General features: G+C 40.1%; 1 protein-coding gene across 2 annotated transcripts; it reads right to left on the reverse strand.

The window, feature by feature from the left end:
* Positions 1 to 15,115: 15,115 nt before the first annotated feature.
* LOC125310143 (tetraspanin-8-like) lies at positions 15,116 to 27,531 on the reverse strand. Of its 2 annotated transcripts, XM_048267318.1 has the most exons (10): positions 27,366 to 27,531; positions 23,624 to 23,716; positions 22,993 to 23,058; positions 18,752 to 18,868; positions 17,957 to 18,031; positions 17,735 to 17,827; positions 17,468 to 17,566; positions 16,998 to 17,054; positions 15,944 to 16,027; positions 15,116 to 15,828 (listed from the first exon to the last, which is right to left on the reverse strand). In XM_048267318.1, exons 1-10 carry the CDS (start codon positions 27,381 to 27,383, stop codon positions 15,685 to 15,687), a joined length of 846 nt encoding a protein of 281 aa, XP_048123275.1. In that variant the 5' UTR covers positions 27,384 to 27,531; the 3' UTR covers positions 15,116 to 15,684. The 2 variants fall into 2 exon arrangements, with proteins under 2 accessions (XP_048123275.1, XP_048123276.1); XM_048267319.1 differs by lacking the exon at positions 23,624 to 23,716.
* Positions 27,532 to 27,985: the final 454 nt, after the last annotated feature.

Consider the following 27,985-nt stretch of genomic DNA (forward strand, 5'->3'; position numbering starts at 1 on the left):
GCGAGTAGGAAATGTTGGTGAATGTGAGCTAATGAAAGGCTGCTGGGTTGGAAGTGAATACTTCTGTTACAGTAATAGAGTTAGCATGGCCAGGCCAGGGGAAAGAGAAGGTAAGCAAATGACAGAGAGAGAGAGAAAAGAAAGACCTTCAGTCGGTTGCATTCCTATTATTTAATTGATTCAGCAAAAACAGGGCAAACACAACATCAAGTGAATCCATCAGATGAGTAGCAAATGCTCTACCCTCCTGTAGACTGAGGAGACTACTGTAGTGACGGACACTGTGCTGGGCGGTGCTGTGTGAGCCGCTAATAGAGTTAGCATGGCCGGACCAAGGGTTCAGTTGGAGAGAGAAGGTAAGTGAGCGAGTCAGAGAGAGATTTGTGTCCCTCCGGTCCATTTGCATTCCTTCTCGGTGAGGAGTTCATTTGGAGGGGATGAAGTGCCTGCGCCTTTAGTCGCATTTTCACGCTCTGTGCGGAAAGTGATGAGGAGGTCAGAGAGTGAATGTGCTTAGGGACGGACGGGGGTGGGGGGTTCACCGAGGGGAACCTGCTTCTCTCTCAGGCCCTTCATCACGCCTGACCACTGGAAACTCATCACGTCACTGTTTGGTCCACAGCAAACAAGCTCTGAGACCCTCTGGTTTTCCCCTTGTCGGATTGTCGACTCAGCCTGCAAACACGCAGGATGAGGCTAGATATGGAGAGCTGGAAGAAGTGACTCATCTTCTTTCCACAGCAGCCCAGAGACGGCTCCTACAACACTGCTATGTGCAGAGGAGACATTCATGGGCTGTTTTGTCTGCTTTTTTTGACGATTTTCCACATGGACACTTTAGCTATAATCACACATCAGCCCATTGAGTTCTTGCAGTTATTGTGTAACCACCTTGAGATGTGACATGGCTGTTATTTCAGTGTGACCACCTTGAGTTTTGAGATGGTTGTTGTTGTTGCACGACCACCTTGAGATTGTTTCCCTCCGTGAGGTACTTACCCCTCTCCATTCCAAACCAACCTCCCGGTGAGAGCAGGGCTTCTCAGGATTGAGGAGCTGACCTGACGGTAAGAGGATCCAGGAGCCTGGGTCAGAAACTGGCCAGTTCACACTGGTGGTCTCCCCATCGAAGTAATAAACCGAGCCTGAAGAGCTTACGCTGGTGTTGATGAGCATGCCACCCATTAACTGTTAACACGCAACAGTTTCCAAGAGTACTAGATTCCTAGAGTAAGATTACTTATTTTCTCTTTAAAGTCACACAATGTAGGAATTCCCCCTTTTTGCCGATTTCTGGGTAATTATTTAGTGCCGAGGGAGTATCCAATTCAGAACTGATGAGTTGGGTCATGTTCCTGATCGGAATAACAACGCTCCATCGTGCAATACCATGAACTCCAAGCACGCATTGGTATTGACATTTGAAGACAACAACTACATTGCATTGCTTTGACTTAAAAATCTGATTAAGGCTATGAATAAGGCTAAAAGGAAATTTGAAAATAATATAATGTTAGTCAATTCATTGTTTGGATGTAGGCTGTAATCTGGCCACTACTCATCTCGGGACAATAAACACACACACAGACACACACACAGACACACACACAGACACACACACCTCCCCCAACTCAGCAACATGATCATTCCTTTCCAGGGTTTACTGGTGGAGGACCTTTTATTTTTAGAGTGGCAGGCCAAGCGTGGGCTTTAAAAAGGGGAGAACCGAAAACCTGTGTAAACAAACAGAGGTCACCGTTGGGTCAACACCCTGGAACCTGCAGTCTAGTCAAGGGTCAAGCCCTATCTTGCCTCCTCTTTTCATCCCCCTACCCCCAGAGCCCCTCTGTCCCTATCCCTGGTCTGCCATAGACGTCAGCCAGCCTCTGCTCTCTACAATGGCTGTCCAGTCTATTGGCCCAAGACCCACAAGTTCAAATCCATTGCTGACCCCCCGCAGGTTAGACAGGTTGAGAGTTAGCGTTTACTCAGTCTGTAACAACTGTGTTAAAGCAGCACTGTGTAAGTTTTGGTGTAAAACTAGTGATCTAGCTACCTAAAAGGCATGTAAAACCTTGCTAAAGCCACCCGGAGCCATAATGTGGTACTGCTAGAATCTTTACGTTTTTGTGGTGTGTTCCAGCCCGGAAAGAAAATGCATTGTGCGTATCCTAGATGGCTGATGGGACCGACACAGCTGTTTACTGCACACGACCATATACCATCATAATAAAACTACTGATGAAAACATACCTCTACAAAAAGGCAAACAGTTGCATAGCATTGCTTTGAATGACCAATTATTTTCAACCAGCACGTTCGGACCCCATCCTGAGCTGTGTGGTGTTAGCTGCATCAAATGTAAACGACGTCTCACTTCTCAGAGGCCAAGATTCACGGCGTGCCTACGTGTGTGTGTGTGTGTGTATGTCGTGTCCAGGAGAGCACAGGCATGATTTACATGGTGGACACCCCCACCCCTCCACCCTCACCCCCACAACCTACCGTTCCGTACTACATCATCTCGAAAATGTCATTTTCCACTGTGACCGGGGGGAATTAAGTTACATGACAAACGACACAACCCTGGGATCGCCTTACCATGCAAAGACAAGAGGCATCGTCCCCAAAGATGGCCAACAAGGGAGATGGGAGGTGTGTGTGTGTGTGTATGGGGGGGTGGGGGGTGATCAGTGCCTTCGTACCAATGTGACAAACTGCCATGAAAAGAGGGATGGGCATTGTTGGAATACTGAGGTGTACTGTATGCGCCTAGTCAGTTACCAAAACACTCTCTTCTTGCTGTGTCCCGTGTGTCAGTCGCTGGTGCTGATTTTTCATTGGCCGCATGATTCATGCCCTGAAACCAATCGGAGGAGAGTCAGCCCATGGACACCGGAGTGAATACTTTTTCTCAGCAGCTTAACTTCCTTTGATTTATTGAGTTTTACCTCGGAAAAGAAAACAGCTGGCAAGGGGACAAATATCAGCGCTGGCAAGGCATAAATTTGGTGGTAAAAAACCCCCAACTCATTTGTTAAAAGTGATGCTTAGGGCATTACACACAGGGTACTTAAGGAATTATCCAGGCTTATGTGGTAAGCATTCCATATATCACTTATATAAACACATGCATAGCACACGGAATAGTTGAAAAATCACATTACCACACGCTTTAAAAATTCTAAAACCACGGGAGATATGGCTGCAAGCACTGGTGTATACTTTACGTACGAGTATGTAAGGTGAATAATACCTTAATGTTAATATAAATAGATTTGGTTGGGTGAAATTTGGAAAGACATTTTGTCTCTAAAACAAAACAGGATATGTGGAGGCTGACACAAAGTGTGAATGGTTTTATGAATGAAATGATGCCAATAAGTCTCTCTCGGTAATTCACCCCTCCACAGCCCCCCCAGCCCCCAACACACACACACACACACACTCAATCTTTCACCCCAACTTAAAACCTCCAAAAAAATCCTTAATGACACAATACAGAAGAATCCACCCCAATTTTCTGCTCCCATGACATCAGCCACAACGGAGGCCAAAAAGCCTGGGACTCTGGCTGCCTCCGGTCCCCAGGGCCCTCAGCTCATTTGCGGGTCTGAGTTGCTTGCTGGTCCCCTGTGCCTGGCTGGCTGGATGGCTGTCTGAGGCAATAGCTGAGGCTGGGAGCTGGGGCCTTTGTGCTGTAGTAGCTCACACAGTAGTTTCCTCTGTGGGTTTGCCGTGTATTAGTCCCAGCTGTGGCTCCACGGCTTAGGTGAGCTGGTCGGGGTCTCTGTGTGTAATGATGTTACACGGCTGTAGTCTGACACATGTGCTGTTTCTTTCTCACTTTTCTTTCTCTCTCTCCCTCCCTTTTCTTCCTGTCAATCGCTCCACACCTTCCAAGAGACCGGAATCTTCTTGGCTTGGCCTGGATATGTGTGTGTGTGTGTGTCAGCTAGAGGCCTTGCACTTGACTCATGCATGTGCTGGTATGAAAGGGTCGCGACCCCGAGCATGAAGTGCTTCCTGTTGCTGTAAAAGGCCTTCCGAGGCCCGCTGTGATCTGAGTCCCGAGCAAGTGCAGCGCATCCGGTCCCTGAGAGGCTGGGGCAGTTAAAACAAATACATCGGTGGAACAGTAGCTGTGGAGGGAGAGAGAGAGAGGGGGAGAGAGAGGGGGGGGGGGGGGGAGGGAGAGAAGTGTATATAAGGGGCTGGAGTGGGATATATGGATTTGGAAGTTTTATTGTCTTCAAAGACAAGGAGAGGGAGAGAGAGAGAGAAAACGGGAAAGGAAAGAGAGATGGGGCAAGGAGGATGGAGGAATAGATGGACATGAATGTTTTATTGCTCTGAGAGACGAGTAGATGGAGCAAGAGAGAGAGAGAGAGAGAAAGAAAGACAGAGAGTGAGAGAGTGAGATAGAAATGGAGGATGAGGTCAACCATAAGGAGGGGGATAAAATAACTCCGTTACACGGAGGAGACTCACAAAAAAATAGCATAACAGTGCAGTTTAATTCACTGGCATTTTCCTCCCTCAAATTTACAGCCATGTAAAACTCACCTGGTGATCCAGCCAGCATGGTTTGCTCTATCACATGGGAAAAAACACAGCCCCCATCCAGGTGCAAAATTACCATCTATCATACTCCAAAAGAGGCGAACACCAAGTAACAGTGACATGGCCAATAACCACAAGGTGGACACACTTTTTAAAAAAGCTAGATTAAGAAGGAAGAGGAAGGGAGGGGGACATTTTCTTTTTTTTCCCTTCTTCACCCTGTGAATGGTTCTCTTGACCCGCTCGAGGCCCACTGACGACTGTCACATCGCTGATTTAGGATTATTTTTAAATCAGGCTCTGTCGGGGTGCTGGGGGGGGGGTGGGGGTGAGGTTGGACGAGGTGGGGTGGGGAGGATGAGGTATCAGCAGGCCCCTAAGGCCTTATAAATCTGGGCACTTTACTGTGTGTGTGTGTGTGTGTGTGTGTGTGTGTGTGTGTGTGTGTGTGTGTGTGTGTGTGTGTGTGTGTGTGTGTGTGTGTGTGTGTGTGTGTGTGTGTGTGTGTGTGTGGTGGAGAGAGGGCTGGTGCTCTTCCCTCTCTCTCCCTCTCCTGGACTCCTAATCCCAGAGCTTCCTCTGCCTTGCCCTGGCTCCCCGGCCTGCCGGCTAATGCATTTTCTGTAACTAACAGCCGTTGTTTCCCGATTGACACGCTCCCATCCCTTTCTTCTGGAATGTCTCTGTGTGTGTGTACATATATATATATGTGTGTGTGTGTGTGTGTGTGTGTGTGTGAGATACTGTGTGAGTTTATGTGTGTTATGTGAGTGTGTATATAAAGTAGTGTTTGTGTAACTTTCTTAAAACTAATATGTGTGTGGGGGGGCAGTATACGTGCATGTTCTCTTCCAGAGTAATGAGAGAGAAAGAGAGAGAGAGAGAGAGATGGAGAGAAAGAGAGAGAAAAAGTGGAAGTTGGCACAGAGTCTGGAGAAATCATTATTTTTTACAGCCATTTCTCTCCCTCCACTGCTCCCTCACCACTTCCGATACTCAGATTATGGTTCCTGTTCAGCAAGTCCTCTTTATGTCCTCTCTTATCCCATCCCATCCACTCTTATCTTCTCCTCTCAAATTCACTAAAAACAATGTCACAACCTCACATCAACCAGTCAGCACATTGAACACTGAGGTAAAAGTGACATGGAGCATTTCATTAAACCACTATGACAACATGGCTGACAGGGGAAAGCAAAGAACCTTTCACAAAATACAGTAGACATAGTACTTCAGTTGGACCAGAATGGACCAGAAACACAAGTGATTCACAAATGTAAATAGCCACAACGTTATCCAGAGGGTTGCCAGGCTGGTTTCTTATAGAACACCTATCAGTCCAACTACCGTGTTGAGACTTCACTACAATAGCCTACCCAGGTTCATGCCGTGTATGACTCTTTAAAATAAGTATTCAATTAAATTCAATTCAAAGTGTTTATTGTCATATACAGCAAGGAAAACAAGTTTTCTCTGTGCAATGAAATTCTTTCATTGCCGTCCACACTGATGCCGAGTTATATATGAAAGAGTACAAATACATACAATAAACATACAATACAATAAGTAATAAGAGCAATCATAGCAAAAGTATAAAAGTATCAAAAGTATCTGATATGTGCAAAAAGTGTTGGATGTACATGTGCAATGAATGCAATGAATGTTGTGCAAAATGCAGATGGGTGTAAAAGTACAAAAAGTATGTTGTCAGTAAAAGTGCGTTGTTATTCTGTAAAACTCTAAATATTATTATAGATAGACATGTGTGGATTTCATATCTCAACTAAGTTAATGATACTTTTATTGAGTGCATTTTATATTTTATAATGGTGGTGGTGGTGGTGGGAGGGGGGGTTGTGCAGCTCTGTGGGGGTGTTTGGTTTAGGGGGTCTGGGACCTTTCCTGTCCCCAATGGAGCCCCAGTGCCCTGGGTGGAGATGGAGGGATTACTGGTGTGGGGTGTGTGTGTATGTGTGTGTGTATGTGACCTGCTCCCTCGTGACTGGGGTGTGTGAGGGGCACCCAGTGACCCTCCTGCTGGGATCAGGTGTCACTGGGCTTGCCTGGAGCCCCCTCCGGGAGCGGAGCACCCTCTGACCTGTCTCCTTTCGGCACGTCGGTGTGCCCCAGACACCAAGGCCATGTTCAGCACCTCAGAAGGGCCATAGGGCGACCTGACGAAAGGAGAAGGGAATGAGAGAGACATGGAGAAGAGAGAGACATGGAGAAGAGAGAGACATGGAGAAGAGAGTAGAAGAGAAGGGGGAGACTGTGAAAGGAGAGAGAAGAGAGAGAAAAGGAGGAGAAAGAAAAAAAAAGCAAGAATGATAGGAAGAAAGCAAGCAAAGAGAGAAAATTAGAAAGCAAACACACAAGCAAGAAAGTAAAGAAAGTAAAAAGAAGAAAGAGCACAGAATATGACAGAAACGTCATGTCATGGTGCACAAAAGAAAAGCATGTCTATGAAAACAACACAAACAAAATGCTGTAGTCAAAACAAATAAAGAAAAACAAGAGCTGAGTGAAAACAGAAATATAGTAAAGTAATGCTGGTGTGGGCATGTTTTGTTCACTGGGACTAATTCCCTTTTAGTTCAAGTCTGGGCTGAATACATGGAGAGTGAGTCAACGCTGGCCAGAGAGACTGTGACTAACACGACAGGGTCAATAACTCCAGGGCCTTTTTCTGACCATTTCCGACCCAAACAGCCCCAGCGCTCGCTAGAGGGAGAGCGTGCGGACCCAGCCATTCAAGATAAATCAGTCATCGCCAAGGCAATCTGGCAGCCAGGATGCTACTGTTCTTGCACAAAGCGCCCCGCACCCTCACAAAGCAATAAAGCACTCCCATCACACACTTTTTGTCAAATTTTGTGATTTTCTCCATCAAGGATAAGTAGCTGTCCCTACTGAGGGAGGTGAGGGATCAGAAAAATGTAGGTGTTCGTACGCAGGCCTAGCTCTGTAAATGAGAAACAATTAAGTGGCTCGGAAGGAACAATACACTATCTCAGCCAATAAATAATAATAATAATAATAATAATAATAATAACAATAATAATAATAATAATAATAATAATATATTGTAACTAATAATAATTTTACTTTATTTATTCATTGACTGCCATTCATAAAACTCCCTTGAGTTCATTATTACATCATAAAATAGAACCTTCAGATGGCAACATTTTAATCACATTTGTGATCATAGTCCTTTGAGGGCTAGGTTAATGGCATTACTCTAACTACAGAACATGTTGGATTGAAGCTCCACAATTACACGGGAAGATCCATTTAAAACACAGTCTGAAAAAAACAACAGCTTTGAAATGGTATTCGTGAAACCAAGTCAAAGAGCTGAGAGGACATTTGATGACCTCCCTGAGGGCTACTAGAGAGACAGCGCTGCTCATTAACACCTCTCGGGACACACAGTGGCGCATTGATTCATCAAGCTCCATTTCCTCTTCAGCGAACCCAGCATGTGTGTGTGTGTCTGTGTGTGTGTGTGTGTGTGTGTGTGTGCATGCTACTCTCCTCTGATCCTGCCTCACCTCCAACACCTTTTCAGGCAGCCAACTGTTATTTACACAAACAAACACACACACACACACACACACACACACACACACACACACATACACGCACACACACCTCATATGACACATCCACACAGAGGCAAAAGGGGACATGGTGATGTGTGAAATGTTAATGAGATGGTACTCACTTCAAAAACCAATTGTTGATGGAGAGAGAGAGAGTGTGTGTGTGTGTGTGTGTGTGGGGGGTGCATGATAGGTGAGGATGTAGATCTGTAGAAGGTGGGGGTGGCGGTGGCGGTGGCGGCAAGGGGTAAAAGGGAATACAAAATGCATCCTGGTTTGACACCTCTGCTGTTTGTGTAATTAGCAGTAGTAAAACTGGACATGGTGTGACCAGAGGAAGTACAAAATGACACAGGACAAAGGTGTGTGCTTGAATAGACAAAGATGAAGAGGGTGCAGGGTTATAATTAAATTAGTGCATTTGGGCTTAGATGACAGTAATAGCAGTCTGATTATAAAACCTGAATGTTCCTTAAGTCTGCAGTAGGCAGAGGCATCACTGGAGAACACCGATTACCAATTCCTTCATTTAATGTGAAGAAAAAGGTGCAGAATTTACCAACTTTTCTGTAGGATTACATCTTCATTGGAGTTTATGTCTGCTTTCAGGGACGTTTTGATGCCAACTCTTAGTTAATCCAGAAAAAAATGAATATAAAATGGATAAAAAATGGATTGAGAGAAAAATTACCACTGTACAAGCCAAAATCGTATTTCTTTCTGATCTGACAATGGCAATAACACTTGGGTTTGGGTAGCCTTTTAAGAGCAACAACTCCAATAAAAACCTCTATTGTCTACCAAGTCAAGGCAATACACAATCAACTCCAGCAGTATCTGAAAACAGTAGCTCTACCTGTCTTATTCATTAACAGAAATAAAACAAACACAGATAAAATTGCCATTGCCCTCATCACACGCTGAAACGGGTGCTTATTCGTCACTAATGACAGTACTGTCATTAGTGACGAATAAGCACCCGTTTCAGCGGAGTGAGACAGAGCAGTAAACAGATAAAAGAAAGCGGTGGGAGCTCAGGGACCTCCAGCCGGGCGTTTTAGGGTAGGGGGTGCAGTAAACAGACTAACCCCCCGGGGGGTTCAGGGGCTGGGAACACAGGGCCAAAGGGAGAGGGCAACATCTGGAGGAGTGCACAAACACACACCTGCCTCGGAGATGCACCACAACACAAACAAGAGAGATTCAGTGGGGTTTGGTTTAAAGGTTTAGTGGTATAGTTGCTCACAAAATAGAGGTGGTCAATGTAAAGGTGTACAAAAGCCTTAAAACATTTGATGAGTTTGACTGAAAGAATTGCACTCTATGCTCACATATTGATGTTATCGCTTTCACCCATTGTTTGGTTTCAATTATTCCTTAAATGCCTTTGGGTTAATTCTCAAGTGAAGTGCGCCCTCTGTTGGTCATTAGTGAAACCAACAGCAACAAACAAATCAGACAACCATTGCTGTCTAAGCATAAGAAGTTCGTGTAAACAGAAATTATTTGTATGAACACAAAGGAGTACTTTTATTCAGCGAAAAGTTTGACTGAAGGCTGACTCTTATATGTGCTTTTCTCTCATCACTATTAACATTTGCACAGCAGTCTCATCACTATTAACATTTGCACAGCAGTTAGTTAGTTAGCACAGCAATTAGTGCAAACTGCAAAACCTAGTGGATAACCTGCAAAAGCATGTCACTTGCTCAAAATGGATAGTCCATTTCTCAAAAGCAAGTATTTATGTCAATGAAACGGCCATTGTCATCAAAATGAGAAGTCTTGACACCATCGTTTATGAACAAGATAGTCAAATGGCTTTGTCATGTTTTCATTACAAGTTTATGCTGTCAGTGTTTTCCCATGCAAAAAAAGGTCAGAACTCGGTGACACTACCTGAAAATGCTCAAGACAGCACTATACAGTACTTGTACAGCCATTTGAAAACTACAGTAAAGTTACAAATTGCTGTAGTTAGGGGAGTAAGTGAGTACAAGACACTGAATATGTACGTTTCACAGTTTTATTGTATATGCTCTTTGCAATTCTAGCATTGTGACAGAATTTGATAACTAGTTCACCAATTTTGTATGTAATGACTCAAGCAATGTAATGAAGACTATTAGTTTTATTGGGAACGACTATTCAGCATCCATAAATATATCCATAAGTATACATCCATGTCATTTTGACTGACATGACAAAGCAACTGATACATGTTCAAAAGCATTTGCAATTTGTTCAGAGGAAGGAGAAATTGCTACTATAATGTGCACAAATGACTAAATGTTGTGGAGGTTGAACTAATAGTTATGAGAATTTTCATTCTGATCTGAGAAAAGCACCAAAGCGACTGAGAAAAACTGTAATTTAAAGTAAGGTCTACCGTGATAGGTTGGCTACGTTGATTTTACGTAAAGTGATCTAGAACCATCTGCAGGCCACAAATGAAACTACAAGAAAGAGTTTCCACTGGCATTTACTAATGACATACAGTACTCAATTGTGTTTATGTTTCTTAGCAGATGCTTTTGTCAAAAGCAACTTACAATGACATCAATAAACATTACATTAACATTATAGTAAAGTCATATGGCCTAAATTAAAGACAAAAAATGAATAGAATGAATAGAATTAGCAGAATAATAATAAATAACCACTAGGCTACATTCAAGATGCCTTTCGGTCATTCATAGATAGATAGATAGATAGATAGATAGATAGATACTTTATTGATCCCCAAAGGGAAATTCAAGGTCTCAGTAGCATACAGACATCACACACAACATGCACTTACAGCAGAAAAAGTAATATAAGTATAAAAGTATATATATATATATATAAAAACACCACTGAAAAATAAAGACAGTAGAAGATTGAGCCTGTGATTCTGTATGCATGGTAAGGTACTCTATGAGAGTGAGTGTCATGGTGCAAATAAGTAAGTCCAACAGTGCAAGAATAACCAGCATAAAATAAATATGGACATATAAGATAATAATGTAGACACAGTAATATAAAAAAAACGATATCAGTGCAAGAACAACCATTGGTTAAGTATTAAGTATTAACTGAGTACTCATAGGCCTACACTGAAGACGTGCTGTGCATTCATACACCACTCTAAATACTCACCACAATAATGGATAAGTCAAACAGCAATGGTAGGGCAATGTTGAATCCCCTTCTCATCAACCCAACCATTAGTGGCAAACAGGTCTAGGAATACATTTTTCCACTTAAATAAATGCCATTTTACATGTTTACATGTTTGGTAAAAAGGTAAAAAAAATCACCGCTCATCTGTTGAGGTGCTGGATTAACAAGTAACTCAATAAAAAGTAAAGAAAAAGTAAAGTAAAATCCGCACACTCAAGTCTTTGCAAACAAGTTTTTTTACTCTATGTGCAAGCTTTCAGTCAGATGACCTTCTTCAGGCAGAGTAAAAACACATTAAGTGAAACAGTGCTAGAGGTTACATATAATCATTGATTCATGACACCTGTGTCAGTTTCAGTGCATTCTAGGAATTGTAGTCTTTTACAGAGTCATGACATCCAAAAAAGCATCAGGAATGCAGTCCATAGATAGACGATGAAGCTTATCTAAAAACAGAAAACAAGAAACAAATCAATGCAATGTACATCAGGCTTCAGCCGTCACTGGAAAGACATTTAAAATCAAGGGAGTTATTACATGTAATACAAAAAATTTAATTTATTTGTTAAAATGTCCATGCGATAAAATGTACATTGGTAAAACTACCCGTCCACTTAAACAAAGAATAAGTGAACACAAAAAGTTCAATTAGGCGGGAGAGATGAAAATTATCCAGTAAACTTGCCATTTTAATGATTGTTCACATCCTATCTCCTCCCTTAGATTTCAAGGTATAGAGCAAGTATTTTCACATAGAGGGGGTGATGTTGACAGAAAGCTCTGCCAACGAGAGCTTTTTTGGATCCATACTTTGGAGACATTACAACCTTTGGGCCTAAATGAGGATTTCGATGTGAGTGTATTCCTATAAACAATGAAATGTTTTTTATGCTTTGTTTTTATGACGGCTGAAGCCTGATGTGTACATTGCATTGATTTGTTTCTTGTTTTCTGTTTTTAGATAAGCTTCATCGTCTATGCACTGAAACTGACACAGGTGTCATGAATCAATGATTATATGTAACCACATGTTTACATGTTAAAAATTGCATTCATAATTCACTAGAAAGGGAGACTTTAGTATGCTTGTCACAGACTAACAGAAGACCCTATCTCTGGACATTTTTTATGCAGAAATTAGGGGATTTGCATATGTGGTAGGCTCCACTGTACTATATATTTCTAGATTTCTACATAACTAAATGACTCATTTACCCTCGGTGCCATGGATGACATCAATTGCACTATAATCAGAATCAGAATCAGATTTGTTTGACCACATGAGTTAGTACCCATAAGTAATTTGTTTCCAGCCCATCACTCTTTACAGACAATATATCAACAATATATAACACAATATATAGGCAAAATACAATATAGACAATATATACAGTATACAAACAAGCGGACCCGGGCATGGTCCGCTTATCCATGCCCAGGTCCACTTATTCGTGCCCGGGCCCGCTTGAGGAAGTGGACTCGGGCACGGTACGGTTGGGCTTATGATATGGGCTTAGGGTATGTTACGGAGCAATCACACTGGTCAAACAAACCGGACTTTGGGGTTCAAACGTACTCAGGTACGGTACGGATAGTGTGAGTACGCCCTAACAGTCAGGGGGGACATATACTGTACCTGCTCATACACCAGCTCCTACACAGTTGTGGTGCCATTTATGAACACAGCAGTGACCTAAAAGCACACTACAGATTATGAAGACCAGCAGCTGGTCTCACAGTTGCTGAAAGACCATGGCAGAAATTTCAGCACAGCATGGAAATCACTCACACATTTGATGGAGCGGTCTGACTCCTCTGGACAGAGACAGGATTCCGGGTGATGCCCATGCCAGTAATTTGTAATTTGCTGCCGCTAGGGTGCATCTAGATTTCTAGGCTACTGGAGCTTTGGTAGAGGGAGAATAGATATGAATCAAACGCATTCATGATTCAATGTTAGCAGCCATATTCACTGGTACACTTAAAGGAAACCTCTGGTCAATGAACAACCTAGGGTCTATTTTTAGATGATAATTAAACTTTTATGGGGGACCAAAATTACGTTCATCAGAGTAGTTTTGAGCAAAACCAGAATATGTATTTGCAAGGAAATTGCATATAGCATAGTCTTGTGGGCAAGCTTACTACATCAGAGTAAATCGCTACTTTAAGACACTGACTAGACTCAAAATATCATTAGGTTCTACTTTTATTGTAGGTTGATCTTAGACCAGAGGTTTACTTTAACTGACGAAGTACTGTTGAGGATGCATTCTGCGATTCATTTTTTTGTGAATTGTATTTTGATGTTCGAAATAAACTTCCAATCAATTTAGCGATTGACAGCGATTGCTCATGACTTGGTCTAAGCCACTATGTTTCCACTGACCTCAAAAGAGCAATTTTTCTTGATATCAGTGTGTGTTTCACATGTACAGAGCCAAGACTGTGTAGGAACACCACAGTTTTTTCCATCAAGAACACTGAATGGAAAGCCAGAGGATCAAAAGGAGTAATTCTCTGAAGTTGACAAAAGGCATGTTTATATTTGTTTTTAGAATGTGTCTTGTGTGATTCGATCACAAGTGGTCAGCCGAGACACATTACGGTTTTCACAGGTATTCAAGGTGTACAGCCACAGCTTTTGCTGACCATTTGTGTTTGGATTCTGGTATTGCCCAGGAAAAAAATAACTGTAAAATTTCACAGTAAAACAGCGAAATTTACAGTTTAACTTAAATTGTTTATAGTTCTATCATTGCCTTTACAGTTAGACCATGAACATATTATAACTTGACTATGAACTCTCGCATTACTATGAATTTCTTGGTCGCCACCTCTGATGTAGACTTTAAAGTTTACAGTTAATAAGTAAACATGATGGTTGACCGCAATTCAGTTTAGAGTCAGACCATGAAGTTTACAGTTGAACTATACATTTTCAACTTCAAAAGCAAATCACATTTCTGGGATATCCCTTAAAGCCTATGTGTGATCATCAAATGGTAGGCTACACTAGTTGTGCTATGTTTAGGCCTACTTACTCACATGTTACTAGTAGGCTATCTACTAAAGTTTAACAACATGACAGAAAAACAAACTTTTGATATAGAACGCAGTGTCGTCCATTGACAACGCCACATCATGGCTTCAGTAGGCTACTCTATACTTATCATGAACACATCATAATTGGTCATATAACTGTTAATATAAATACTTAATGGTTAAGCTTTTTTTTACTGGGGCAACCGTGGCCTACTGGATAGCGCTTCAGACTTGTAACCGGTGGGTTGCCGGTTTGAACCCCGACCAGTAGGCATGGCTGAAGTGCCCTTGAGTAAGGCACCTAACCCCTCACTGCTCCCCGAGCGCCGCTGTTGTTGCAGTCAGCTCACTGCGCCGGGATTAGTGTGTGTTCACTGTGTGCTGAGTGTGTTTCACTAATTCACGGATTGGGATAAATGCAAAGACCAAATTTCCCTCACAGGATAAAAAGAGTGAATATACTTACTTATAGCTGTAAAATATTTATAAGGTGACAGTTTTACTATGAACTATCATAGTGAATTTTACAGTAGACCCATCAAATTACCACAAACTAGAGAAAAATAGACTTCTAAACAAAGGATGTAGGCTATATCATTAGGTTAATTTATGCCTATCAAATATTAGCCTACATAATTAAAATGTAGAGACAGTTTTATAGTTTTATAGTTGTAATATAGCCTAGTAATGAAACGACTTTAGCTTCCTTAGTTCTAATGATAAATCACAGTATTCAAACATCCACCACAGGGCTTTAATCAGAAACTAAAACATTTATTCATTCTCTTAAAGCAACTTGCAGTACATGGGGGAATATGTTTTTTTTATTATTATTATTTTAATGGGTCAAAGACATTTAGTGAGGAAAGACTTGACACTGACATTCTTTTTGAAGATAGCTTAAAATGCCACAACCAGCTGGGTGAGGACTTAAAACAAAATGCTTGTTTAGAATTTTGTCACAGTGATGCTTGCATTAGCTAACAGTTTTCCCAGTTTTTCCAACAGTTTGTTCTTTCAGCATACAGTATACGTGCCCTCCACATTTATTGACACTGGTAAAATTGAGTAAAAAGAGGTATAAAAAAATCTTCTTTTCTTTTAATTTCTTTATGAGAATGTTTGTCTTTGCAGAATAAATTTGTTTCCCTTTAAAGTTTTGATTATACCTCATTGTTTTCATTGTGATAAAACACCAGAATATTTTTATAATATATTTTTTTACTCATCTTTACCAGGGGTGACAATAAATGTGGGGGGCGCTGTATGCGTTCATGACATTACTTCAAAGTAAAATCAGCAAAAATATTCAACTCAGCAAGTAATGTTGGTCTGAGTTGGAAAACTGTGCATAGGTGGAGCCACTGGGAGTAAGTTTGAACACTACAGCTGTGTTGACAGTCTTCTTTCTCATTTGATAGAGCAAAGCCAAGGTCATAACCGTAGCAATAACCTGATAAATGAAAAATAAGTAATGTCAACGACACAAATTGTTTACATGAACATGTACATTAATAATATAAATTGCAGACATGCTGTACATATTACTCTATGTTCTAAATACTCACCACAAGAATGGATAAACCAAACAACAATGTTAAGAAAATGTTGAATGCCCTTCTCATGAACCCAACCATTAGTGGCAAACAGGTCTAGGGAGAAAAACAATTTAGATTAGATCAATGGCATTTTCACGTTTTTGTTTAAAATTGCATTCATAATTTACTACAAGGGATACTTAGGCCTTAGTATGCTTATTACAGAGTAACAGACATGGGTTTCTGGACATTTTTATGCATTTAAATGAGGGGATTTACTTATCTGGTAGGCTCCACAGTACTATATATTTCTAGATTTCACTAAATGACTAATTTACTCTCGGTGCCATACATGACTAGCCTGGCGGGCCATCCTATATCATTGAAATGTATAGTCTGGAATCGAACCATTCACCTCGCTTAATCCAAGGGGCAGGCAGAGAATTGTCTTTCAAACTGCCTAGGCATGCAATAGGTCAGTGCTACGACCATATCCGTATCCGGTCGGCAAAACGGCAAATACATCCTTCTTCGAAAGGAATGACTTAAGTGCATTGTGTTGACACCAACGTTGATTCAAACAACCGCTCTTCGTTCGCCATATCCACCTTCCTTGTTGTTCACTGTCACAGGACTGTCGTTATCCTGTTAAGCCCGCCTTAAAACTCTCTAACAAAATAGAGCGCTGTGATTGGATGACGTCCATGGCGTCAGCCAATAGAAATCCCTATGGTTTGGTACTAGACGTACAGGCTGAGCAAATTAATTTGCCGCCGCTAGGGTGCGTCTAGATTTCTAGGCTAATACATGACATCAATTACTCTCTAATCAGAATCAGATTTATTTGGCCACGTGGATACCCACAAGTAATTTGTCTCCAGCCCATGGTGTCACTTTAGCTTTATAGACAATATATCAACAATATATAACACAAAGTATATAAATAAAATACATTATAGACAATATATACAGTATACAAACAATGCACATGTTATTTAGGATGCATAAGCATGTACAGTTATAATACACTACAAATGTGCCAGACTGAGTAATTTCTAACTGTCAGGGGGGACATAGACTGTACCTGCTCGTACACCAGCTCCTCCACAGTTGTGGTGCCATTTATGAACAAAGCAGTGACCTAAAAGCACACCACAGATTATGAAGACCAGCAGCTGGTATCACAGTGGCTGAAAGACCATGGCAGAAATGTAATGTTTCAGCACAGACATGGAAATCGCTAGCCTGGTTACCAAATACATTCACAAAGTAAATAGAGTCTGGACACTTACGATGGGAATCCTTTTTAATACTAGCATGGTGACGGGCGTAGACATAGCATTAACTTTGAAATCATTGGTCCAGCCTAACCAATCATATTGATCAGAGATTCCTACCGTTACTTCCATACTTTGCCTAAACTTTACAAATTGACAATAAACAGCATCGACAGTCAGGACAAAATGTGAATTATGGTGTTCCAGACTAGTATCCCTCAGAAAGGTGATCGAGGTGGGCGTGGTCAGGCTAGGAGATCGCTGAGAGTTCACTCACACATTTGATGGAGCGGTCTGGCTTCTCTGGACAGAGACAGGATTCCGGGTGATGCCCATGCCAGTCCTGGAACCCGTTTTGAAGGCCACAACACTGGAGCTTTGGTAGAGGGAGAATAGATATGAAACAAACACACTTATGCTTCAAATGCATGAATGCACCTTCACCCTTTATTTGTGCTTTGACTTATAGCTGTAAAGCATTTCTAAGTGTTGCAAAAGTTTGTTGTATTGTATACAATAACATAAGCGTGATGTTTGCCCTCACCATTGTTTGCCATTCCTCTACATCCTGCTGCCTGTCTTCACTGACCTCATGGAGATGGTCCAGCTTATAGGATTCTTCAATGTACTGCTCCACCTGTACAGGCAACAAACCTCCAATTAAAATCCAAATGTTTTTGTGCCTCTAGAGAAGTTATCACACTTTCAAAATCACTGGCAAAAGATTTCTCAGCAACTAGGTAAAGAAATCATTCATGTCTCTCACCTTGTTTGCCTCAATTGCTGTTGCTATGGAGATCAGAAGAAGAAATAGGCTGATGATTGTCATACCAACTGACGACTGTTAGAGGCAAACACAGTTATCGTTACACCAAGCAGTGGGTCACATATTAGTAAATGGAAATGGGCTGTGGGGTATACCCCTAGACTGTATATAGCTACACGAAACAAGATTAGTGGTATGTTGAGCCTAAGGCCAGAATTACGTTCAAATTCGGCAAGCTGAGGCTTGTGGCAATTGCCATGTTGATTGCGAGTCTGTTTGAAGTTTAAAGGTGCAGTCAGTGATTGTATGCAATTTCCTTTTTTGTCACATTCTGCAACCATCTCCTCACAAACCACTGGCTGCTCATTCCGTGAGCTACAGTGTCAAAAACCCCGGTATCTGAAAACTGGAAACAAACAATGTGGGGGCAGCCTGTCCCCCAAACAGAAACGAAACTGTGTGTTTCTCTGGGAATAGAAAAGAGAGGGGTGAGCTACCACTCTGGTGTGTTTTGTTTGGCCATTGGATAAAATATAATATATGTAGTCATGGACAAAAGTGTCTGCTAATAAATTTGAATATAAACAAAAACGACTTCCTGCGCAGTGGCTGACTGCACCTTTGAAGAAAACAACAAAAAATTGCAACACAAAAGATAAAATGTAAAAGTCGAAGAAAAAAAATATGCCTGGACCATTTGCCTGTTAGTCAAATGTGAACACACTAATCTAGCTTAGCGTAGTATACCCTCCTCCCCAACCCACCCAGTGAGCAAACATATGTCAACAAGCTTACCACAATCAGTGCCCATTGTTTTTCTTTCCGAACGCCGTACAATCCAAGTGTGGCCCCTGCTGCAATGGCAGCCCCAATGGCGTAGACAGAGATCACCACAACATGAAATTCTTCCACCTACAAACAGGAAACCAGCCATTTTGATATACACATGAATCCTATTGTAGGTGTGTTTACTGTAATTTTATCCCAAGAGTCAGTCTTGTCATTACTTAGATATCAATTTGTAGGTTCTGGAATTGTCTGGCCATTAGGAACATAGCACATGTGACGGATGGCTGTGTATGAATGACAAGATCAATGTAACTAAACATAACTTTTATTTCCAATCCATATCAGCTTCAAATTAAACAAGTATCCATAAGGTATATAATTAAATATATGGGTCAGTGACAGATAAGGGTTGGTAAGATGAGAAAATTAAAAATATCTTTAAAACTTTAAAACAAAACATGCCTGAGGTTTGCTAAAGTGTATACTTTGTATTTCTGTTGTATTCATATTATTTAATATGACATGTATGCTATTTTTTTTAACAAAAGATAGAACTAACAGCCTGCTAAATTGTCAAATGGTGTAACCACAAAAATGACAAATATCTAATATTTCACACCTCCTAGAGTTCATGCAATTGCTCTCATGAAATTATTAGTTTATTTTGTAATATCCTATGAGAATATGTTTTATTATATTTATTTCTAAATTTAAATTATATGGGTTTTTCATTGTACTGAGCAAGACCATATGCTGTAAACATCTTGTTTTCTGTCTATTCTTTGACCATTTGAGTAAAAATGGTTTAAACAACCATTATTACAGTAAAGTAGAGTATTAAATCATTATCCATATTATTTTTTTTGTACATTATTAGGATTTTAGACAAAATACTGGTTACACCAATTGACCATAAAACGTTTATAGCAATAGGACAAGAAATTGACACAGAAAATAGGCATCAAGGTAAACTGAATGGGATATTTTGATATGTATTTATGTCATTCATCATATTCCATATCAAATATCATTTCATAACATCAATGAAGAAACTTGTGTTCTATTTGAACCCATTATTTTCAAAGAGAGTGAGATAAAAGGCCCTATTTTCGCGATGCAAAACCTGGCGCAAAGCGTATTATTATTCTGACCAGGGCTCCGAACCGGTTCAAGGAACGAAAACGAAAACCGAAAACGAACGGAATTTTACGGAATTTTACAAGGAGCGGAAACGGAAACGAAAACAAAATGGTCTTCAACTGTTCCGGAACAGAAACGTTATTCTGAAATCCACAAAACCGGGTTAATAATGTTTTTTTCGTTCTCTATATATTTTATAAAATTTCACAAAAAGCATATCCTAAGTGTTCTACTCGTTTGATTGTAGGCGAACAGCCTAATAATTTGATTTCTGCAGTTTGAAAAAAAAAACCCCGAATAAATGGACATTTGGTCCAAATGTGTATATTTTGTCTTGCCGTTGTAATGTAACCTATCCGTCTGCCACTTCGATCTTAGGCCAGCTTCGTGGCGTAGGCTACTGAAACTGATTTGGAAATTGCTTGTAGCCTATGCGTAATAGCCTATTTTGCCTGTCCACGCCTTGTCGTTTTAAAGTCGGGATTTGAAATGTTTGCGCAATTATAGCCTATTCTATGCAAACGGGATTAACAGGAAATTTGAGATAGGCCTTGTCAGCAACAGACAGGTTCGTTTATAAACAGGGTTGGAATTATAGCGCAAGCCTTTGAAGATCTCCATATGGATAAAATTTAGGCTGCAACCAGGTAAGGAGTTTAGCATTATCCAGAAATATTTTTGATAAGAAATGATTTATAGGCATAGGTTAGGCCTACAGTAAATCTGTAGGCTATGGGATGGATAGCCCATCTGAATGTTTTTGGATGCCGCCTGTGATTTATTATTTTTGGGCATAGCTACGGTATAGGCTAAATCAAGGGGAAATAATGAGTACGTCTATTCTAAAGTCCACAAAAATAGACTTGATAGGCCCGCCAAACACTGCCGGAACTTTAAGAACGAACGATATTTTATGCGTTCGACCGTTCAGGACCGATATGTTGGTGGCGGAACGCATGCAAGAACGAAAACGTTAAACATAGGCCTACCTGAACCGTTCGGAACGGAACGTTTGAAAAATAATTTCGTTTTCAAGCCCTGATTCTGACGCAAAGTTTTTTCCTATCTTACACTTCACTTTTATTAAATAATGCGCCCAGAGGTGTGGCAATTACCGATATAAGGTGTGGTCTGGCACATGATCTAAAAATCGCTATCTTATTCCGTCTAAAAAGCATTACGCCACTGCCCAAGAAAAGCCTGGTCTATAGCGAAAGGCGCATATGAAACACGTCACTGTCACGAGATGTACAGTAAGCAGCAATTCCTCTGCAGAATAAATGTCCTTAGGTTATTTATTCAGTCATTCAACATTATAGGGGAACTTTTGCTTTTTCAGGCTATGTTTTGCTGGTAACCCATTGTCAGTCAATATTGAAAGTAATTAACTGTGTATAACTGTTTTGTCGTTGACTATGACACCACAGTGAAGTTAGTTTCACTTTGCCTATATTTTCAATTAATAGACAAGTGCAGATGTGTGTAGCCTATACTCTACTCGGTTTTAGTAAAGAATTTCTTAGTGGAATACCTGTTCCATACGGTCTTGCGTACAAGCAGATTCCTTCAAATACACCGCTGACTATCAAAATACTGATGCGCTGTTTGAAGTTGCCCTGCATGCTGTTAAAGGGAATGACAGATGTCCTCCTCATTGGTTTAAAGGATGTTAAGCCCAAAACACACCCATGACTGATTAAGATACATAAGAGCCACCTTTTTGCGCAGGGCACCTGACGTTTGATAACAAAACCACCCCGAATGTGGACTGGACAAACCCCTAAATGTATTTACGCTATTTGCTAGTGACCATGCATTTTATATTGCTAAATTAGGGCCCAAAGTGTGTGTGAGAGAGAATAAGAGTGAGTGAAAGAGTGGGTATGATAATTTCTTAATAACCAACCAACAGCAGGATCTGCGTTCACATGCACTCTGTGGAGAGACAAGTATTTCTTGCTTGTAAGTGGCATCTATTGGGGGACAAGAGGCACATTTTATATATAATAAATGTATTTATATTATTTATTTATAATTTGAACATACTGTTTACATACATCATAATAAAATATTAAAAAAGAATTATGGAAGTTTAAATTTAAAATGAAAAGCTTTGACATTTCAAAAATCGCTTAAATTGCAATCTAATTAAACCCTTTTAAAGCTATTTTTCATGCTAAACAGTTAGTCACTATTTAAATTATAAAAATAATATAATTAGCACCTAAAATTACATACTCTTGGCCCTGAATCTGATCAAACTGGTCTCAAACAGAAAAGAGTCAAATGGTGTAACCGGTTACACCATTTGACATTTCTATTTAAAAGCAAAATTTGCAGGCATTATTATGGACAACTATGTACACACTTCACCTTTATGTGAATATTCAAACACAGTTTTTACATTAAATTGAATATTGTATGATTATTTTGATTTATCAACATTTTTAAAAGGTCATACCATTTGACATGTAACCTAAGCTTGCCTGGCCATGGCCTAAAAACACTATTATGTTACTTTAAGAGAGTTGCTAACCTTGACTCATAGCAGTTGGGGTCTTGAAGGGTCCTTCTCTATGACATAATTTCCTGTCACATGATTCTCTGACATAATACATACAAAATTGCTCCTTAAATGGTGGTTACACCACTTGACATTTTAAGTGGTTGATGTGACAGACACGATTCCCCATATTAATTCAAACATTCAGAACAATGGGGTTTCATTACTTGTATTAAATATAGAAAAGTTCTTGTGCAAGATCATGCCAGATTATTTTAGAAGGGAGTTTGGAGAGAATTTCACATTTTTTTCAGCAAGTGTAATTATTTGTTCATGTTTTTTGTGGTTTACACCGTGTTGACAATTTTACCCAAATTCAGTTAATACTCTTTCAAAATTAAATAAATCCAAAACTTTAAGATTAGGGTTTGATGAAAATGATATTTGAAAATAATTTGTGAAATTATTTTCAAATTTTAACTATTTTAAATGTATGTAACCCATATGTACACAAAAAAATGAGCGTCACGTCATTGACCCATATATATATATTAGAAAACCTCTTTTGTAAGTTTCTGCAACATCGGTCATTTGATCTCATTACCTTCTGCTCATTATGGAGAACTCCATGTTGAAACAGTGCAAAGGCTAGGATGAAGGCCCCAAGGATCTGTGCGGTATTAAAACAGTATTCAGGTATGTAAGTGCATGCGAAATTCACCAGCCTCCGATATGGAACAAGGACAAAAGTTCAACGCCATTCCCTCTTCATTCGAGGACAGAAGAAGAATTTAAACATGTACTGTGCTACTGGGAGAGCTGCACAGCACAACATGCCAAATTTTCCCAAGGATGTACACAAACATTATTCTCTTGGCACTACAGAAGACAAAATTGCCAAAAAATGCAATCCAATAGCAAACAAATATGTGTAAAAGGAGATGGAGGGAATAGTCAGGTCCTTTCAGTTCAAATAGCTTGACATGAACTGAACAAGGAACTATTGTCAGCGGCAGTTAAATGTGGCCTCTGTCAACACTATGCAGCTGTGCTTTGCTGAAGTTGTAAACACGTGCCTTTAAATGGCATCGAAATATCTTAATTTAAGGCTAAAATAATAATTTGGTCAACTTTGTGAATAACCTGCAACTTTAGGACATCTCTCAGCACATTATATGAAAAATGCATTTATACAAACACCAACCAACATCATCACATATTCACTCCTGACTTACCGTGAGTACAACATCAAGAGTACTGAATGCCCGCTTGAGGCAGGTGTTCGGAGGTGCCATACCCCAGGTTAAGCTCTTAACAATGTAACAGTACTACCGAGCAGAAAATAAAAACAGGGTTTAAATGAAAAAAGAAAGCTTTGATCGTAGTCCAACGGTGATGAGAGGCTCAGAACAAAAAGAGGATCTTCAGCTTTCAATGACACTCAGCTCTACTTGCCTCGTTGTCTTGTCTAATAAATAGCTAACTTCCTGCAAAAACACTGTGCATTTTCTTTGAGTTTCCTTTCAGAAGGACTTCCAGGAACATCTGTTTGTGTGTGTCCCTATGAGTGTGGAAGCGTATGCGTGTGTGCATGTGTTAGGGAGAAAGAAAAGTGAATTTTCACATGTGGGAAGGCATTTACAATGAGTAAGCTACCACAGGGAACAAAGGCAGCTGTCTTGGCGAAAAAGGGCTACAATACAGAGAATTGTCCATTCATCCTGCCTCCGCCCAAACCAGAAGCTGGACACACACTCACAAGGCTCAGAGATTTCACTGAAAAATGATGGAATGTACTCGAATACACCAATTGAAGGCCAATGAAATGGCACAAAACACTCTCCATCCCAATTAGACTCTAAATAAAATAAACACCACACTATATTTAACTACCAAAATGTGTGTTCATTTTAACATTTCAATTGTATTATCTTATACTGGCTTAACACAGTACCAAAACACACAGTAAACACAACACAAATGATGTACATTGATATAAAGCTCCAAAACACTGGCATTTACAGTCTGATTGGGATGGATTGGGGTGTTTAGTGCCATTTCATGGGCCTTCAATTTGTGTATGATGAAATCCGATGGTCCTTTAAGAGGAACATAATGTTGTCTGGGACCACTCAAGGCACAACTTTGTGGATTCTGAGACTGGTGCTCATACACAACACACTATTTTTCGCCAAACGATCAAGTTGTTAATTGAACATTGCGGCCACAGGCATGTCAATGGAAAAAAAATAGGTGTGGTCAGGCACATGATCCAAAAATTGCTATTTTAATGTGTCTAAAAATGATAACAGTGACCAAGAAAAACCTGGTCTAAAATGAAAGCACAAGGTGCCTTGCCACAAAATGTAAGCAGTCTAGTCTACACTAACCGTCAATAAGACTCTGACTAAACCTAATAATGCATTCATATGCTAGTAGTCAGGGGCGTTACTGTGTGTTCAATATTGGGGGGGAGGGGGGGACATCAAGGGCGTCACAAAACATTCAGGGCTTACCCTAAAACTCATCTGGATTTTTTTTTTTTCGTATACTTTTTTTCGGCTAGGGCGGACACAGTTTTCTGTAAAGATCTCGAGAACCATAGGGCCTAGGATGACCAATTTTTCTTTGTATGTTTGCCTCCAGGGGCCATGTCAACCCATCCCATCTCCACTCATTTGATGAAAATCAAATGAAAAAGCAAAAATGAGGCATTGTCTAAATAAAGGTATCTTTGGCTGACAGGTTCAAAACTGCACAGAATTTGAAATGTAGGATCATTATGACACCCTCTGAATGCATGTCAAGTTTTGTGTAATTCCGTTCATGAAGAACCATACAATAAATTAATATATGTGTACATTTAGTGACTGGATGCAGGGGAGTATTGTTGCGCTCAGATGATCTAGAGTTTAGCTAGGTTCGTTTAAACCAAGAGTTTAAGAGAGAGAGAGGAGTAGTTCGCACTCTGAAAGAAATTACTTAAACAAAGTCTACAGAAAGGAGTTTTTCCATTTAATTTTGGGAGCAAGAGCAGACATTTCAGTCGTCCGGCTATTCTCAATGCTCACAGAAGAGGAAGTATTTGTATTACACGCAGAAACACGATGTAGACGTGCATTACTGATTTGTTTTTAGCATGGATGGATTATGAACTTTCGGGCCCCACACTAATTGTCGCATATATAGGAGAGGGGGTTTGGGGGTCCTCCCCCATAAAATTTTTAATTTGTTTGATGTGATTTCCTGTATTCTGGTGCATTTTGGGGATGGGCAATACTTTAATTCAATCAGATTCATAGCCTACATCCTGATTTGTTGATATTGAGGCAATGATTTCATGGAAAGACTTGGGCTTCAGGGCCCCCCTTGGGCCCGTTAGGCCCGTGCAGTAATCCATCCCTGGTACAGACAGCAGGGGTAAAAAATAGGGCTCTGAAGAACTACAAAGTCACCCGCGATAGAAACTGATTTGACCAGGCTACTTTATTGTATAGTAGCATAGGGTTTGTGGTTATAGTACTATTGTTGGTTTACATTTGACTGTTTTCCTATTAATTTAATTTCTTATGTGGGTGAAATAACAAAAATAAAGTAGGGCTTAAAACTGCTCAAATATGTTCAACAACCAGTATTTACTGTGGTTGCCATCCAGTGACATAATATGCAAAATAGATGGGTAAATATACCCCCTTCATAAACTTTTGTTCATACTTAAAGATTTTCACAATTACAGTAGGACCTTATCTCTGACCACTTTCAAGCCATGACCTTTTGAAATTTTGATGTAATAATCCAATGCTGTTTTTTTTTTTTTTTTTTTTTAACCCTGGCGCCTAAAGTTTGCCAGGTTTAAATAAGTTATGAGAGGAAAATATTTTTATTTGGTGTGAAACACACACATATACCTGTTTTTATGTTTTTTTTTGTTTGTTTTTATAATTTGTATTAATAATTATTTTATCATTATTTTATTTATAAGCTAAGGTTGCTAGCACAGGTGTCTAAGAAGAGATAAAAAAGACTTACACTTTCTGTTTGCAGTTTTGTAATACAGTATTGGGTCATTCCACGTCAATTCAACCAGGGCCCACGCACTTAGGTCTCAAAAATGTTTTACCCAGGAGACACAATGTGAAATTACTTTTATGTAAGATCAATACTTTCCAAGATACAGCCAATTTTTACGGGGGAGGGGGGTGTCGATTTTGTTCGGCCTCTTTTTTTTGGTCAAAGTTCACAAGCCCATAGCGCAAGAACTAAACCATAGGAGGCTCAAATTTTGCATGCTGATACATAATTAGGAATAGTATGTAGCATCGTCACGTTTGGTCTGGATGATCCTGTATGGTCATAGCTGTCCATCAAAGTTGATCAAAATGTTTTTGGAGTTTTTGGCTGGGCTCTGTTTACGCCTTCAGAAGACATATTTGTACTCAACATGGGCTCTTGATTTATTTTCCTTATTGAGATAAGTAGATACCATCTCACAAAAAGCAATGAACAGAAAATAAATTCTTTCAGGGTCTGAACAGCAGACCTCACAAGTCGGAAAAATCATTTTGGTTCTCATTTTCAGAGCACCCTAACACCTTGTGGGAATATACAAAGATTTGCTTTTATATTTGTTTCTTTATTCTCCATGATCCCCTCTTTTTAAAGACACAAATTTGACTTGTCTTACGCAAATCTTTCTTTTTTATTTTCCAGTTTTATATAGAGTTACCACAGTGCCACCTTTGGTTGTATAGAGTAACCTGTGGTAACTCTAACCTGTGGTAACTCGTGATTCACTCAGATCTTTCATCCGTGTCTTTAAATTAACTGTTGAGTCGTGAGTCCCTAGTATCATTAACTCAGATCAGTTGAGTCCTACTACAATTCAATCCAAAATTATAAACAGTGGCACACACAAACCTCTTGCAACGTTAGCTACTAGTCCTAGCCATCTTAGCTGCCAAAAGCTTTATAACTTACAAATTCGTAGGCAACCATTAACTCCACAAGTCAACTCAAGTGACTGTGAGCAGACAGTCCGAGATGGTTATAGGAACTTCCTGCAGAGCCGGAAACATTGCAAGCTCGTAGACCACCAGCAGGGGCGGACTGGGACCAAAAATCGGCCCTGGCATATTTGGCCCAATCGGCCCTCAAATCGGTCGGGCACACCTAATTAAATACAAAATCTTTGCATTACCCTTAAATATACATATATTTTCAACTGCACTGAAAGTGATGTAGGCCTCATTGGCTATCACTCTGACTGTTCAGAGGTAGCCATGGAGCACATGATCTCCATATTCAAGTAGGCTATAAAAGCAATTATTAAAGATTGATCTGCTTGAATTCAAAGTATCATTTCAAATTATTCAATAGGCTACATTTAAACTATACAATGCTCAACTGACAGCAGCACCAAACAGTTACTATGTGTAAAGAGATACATTTCCTAGATTGTCGTAGACATTAATCACTGTAGGACAACTGAAACCACACGAAATAAACAGAGCTGTTGCTGGAAATATTTTATTCCTGTAGGCTATACTACCTACCTACATTGCTGGTACATTTTGGAACAGTATAGCTGCATTAACTAA

The sequence above is a fragment of the Alosa alosa genome, chromosome 17, assembly GCF_017589495.1.
Source record: "Alosa alosa isolate M-15738 ecotype Scorff River chromosome 17, AALO_Geno_1.1, whole genome shotgun sequence".
Lineage (NCBI taxonomy): Eukaryota > Metazoa > Chordata > Actinopteri > Clupeiformes > Clupeidae > Alosa > Alosa alosa.

Coding starts and splice junctions, on each gene's coding strand:
- LOC125310143 (XM_048267318.1), bottom strand. Junction 18,869..22,992: donor TTCTCCATAATGAGCAGAAG/GTAATGAGATCA, acceptor TCCTGTTTGTAG/GTGGAAGAATTTCATGTTGT. Junction 18,032..18,751: donor AACAATGGGCACTGATTGTG/GTAAGCTTGTTG, acceptor TGCCTCTAACAG/TCGTCAGTTGGTATGACAAT.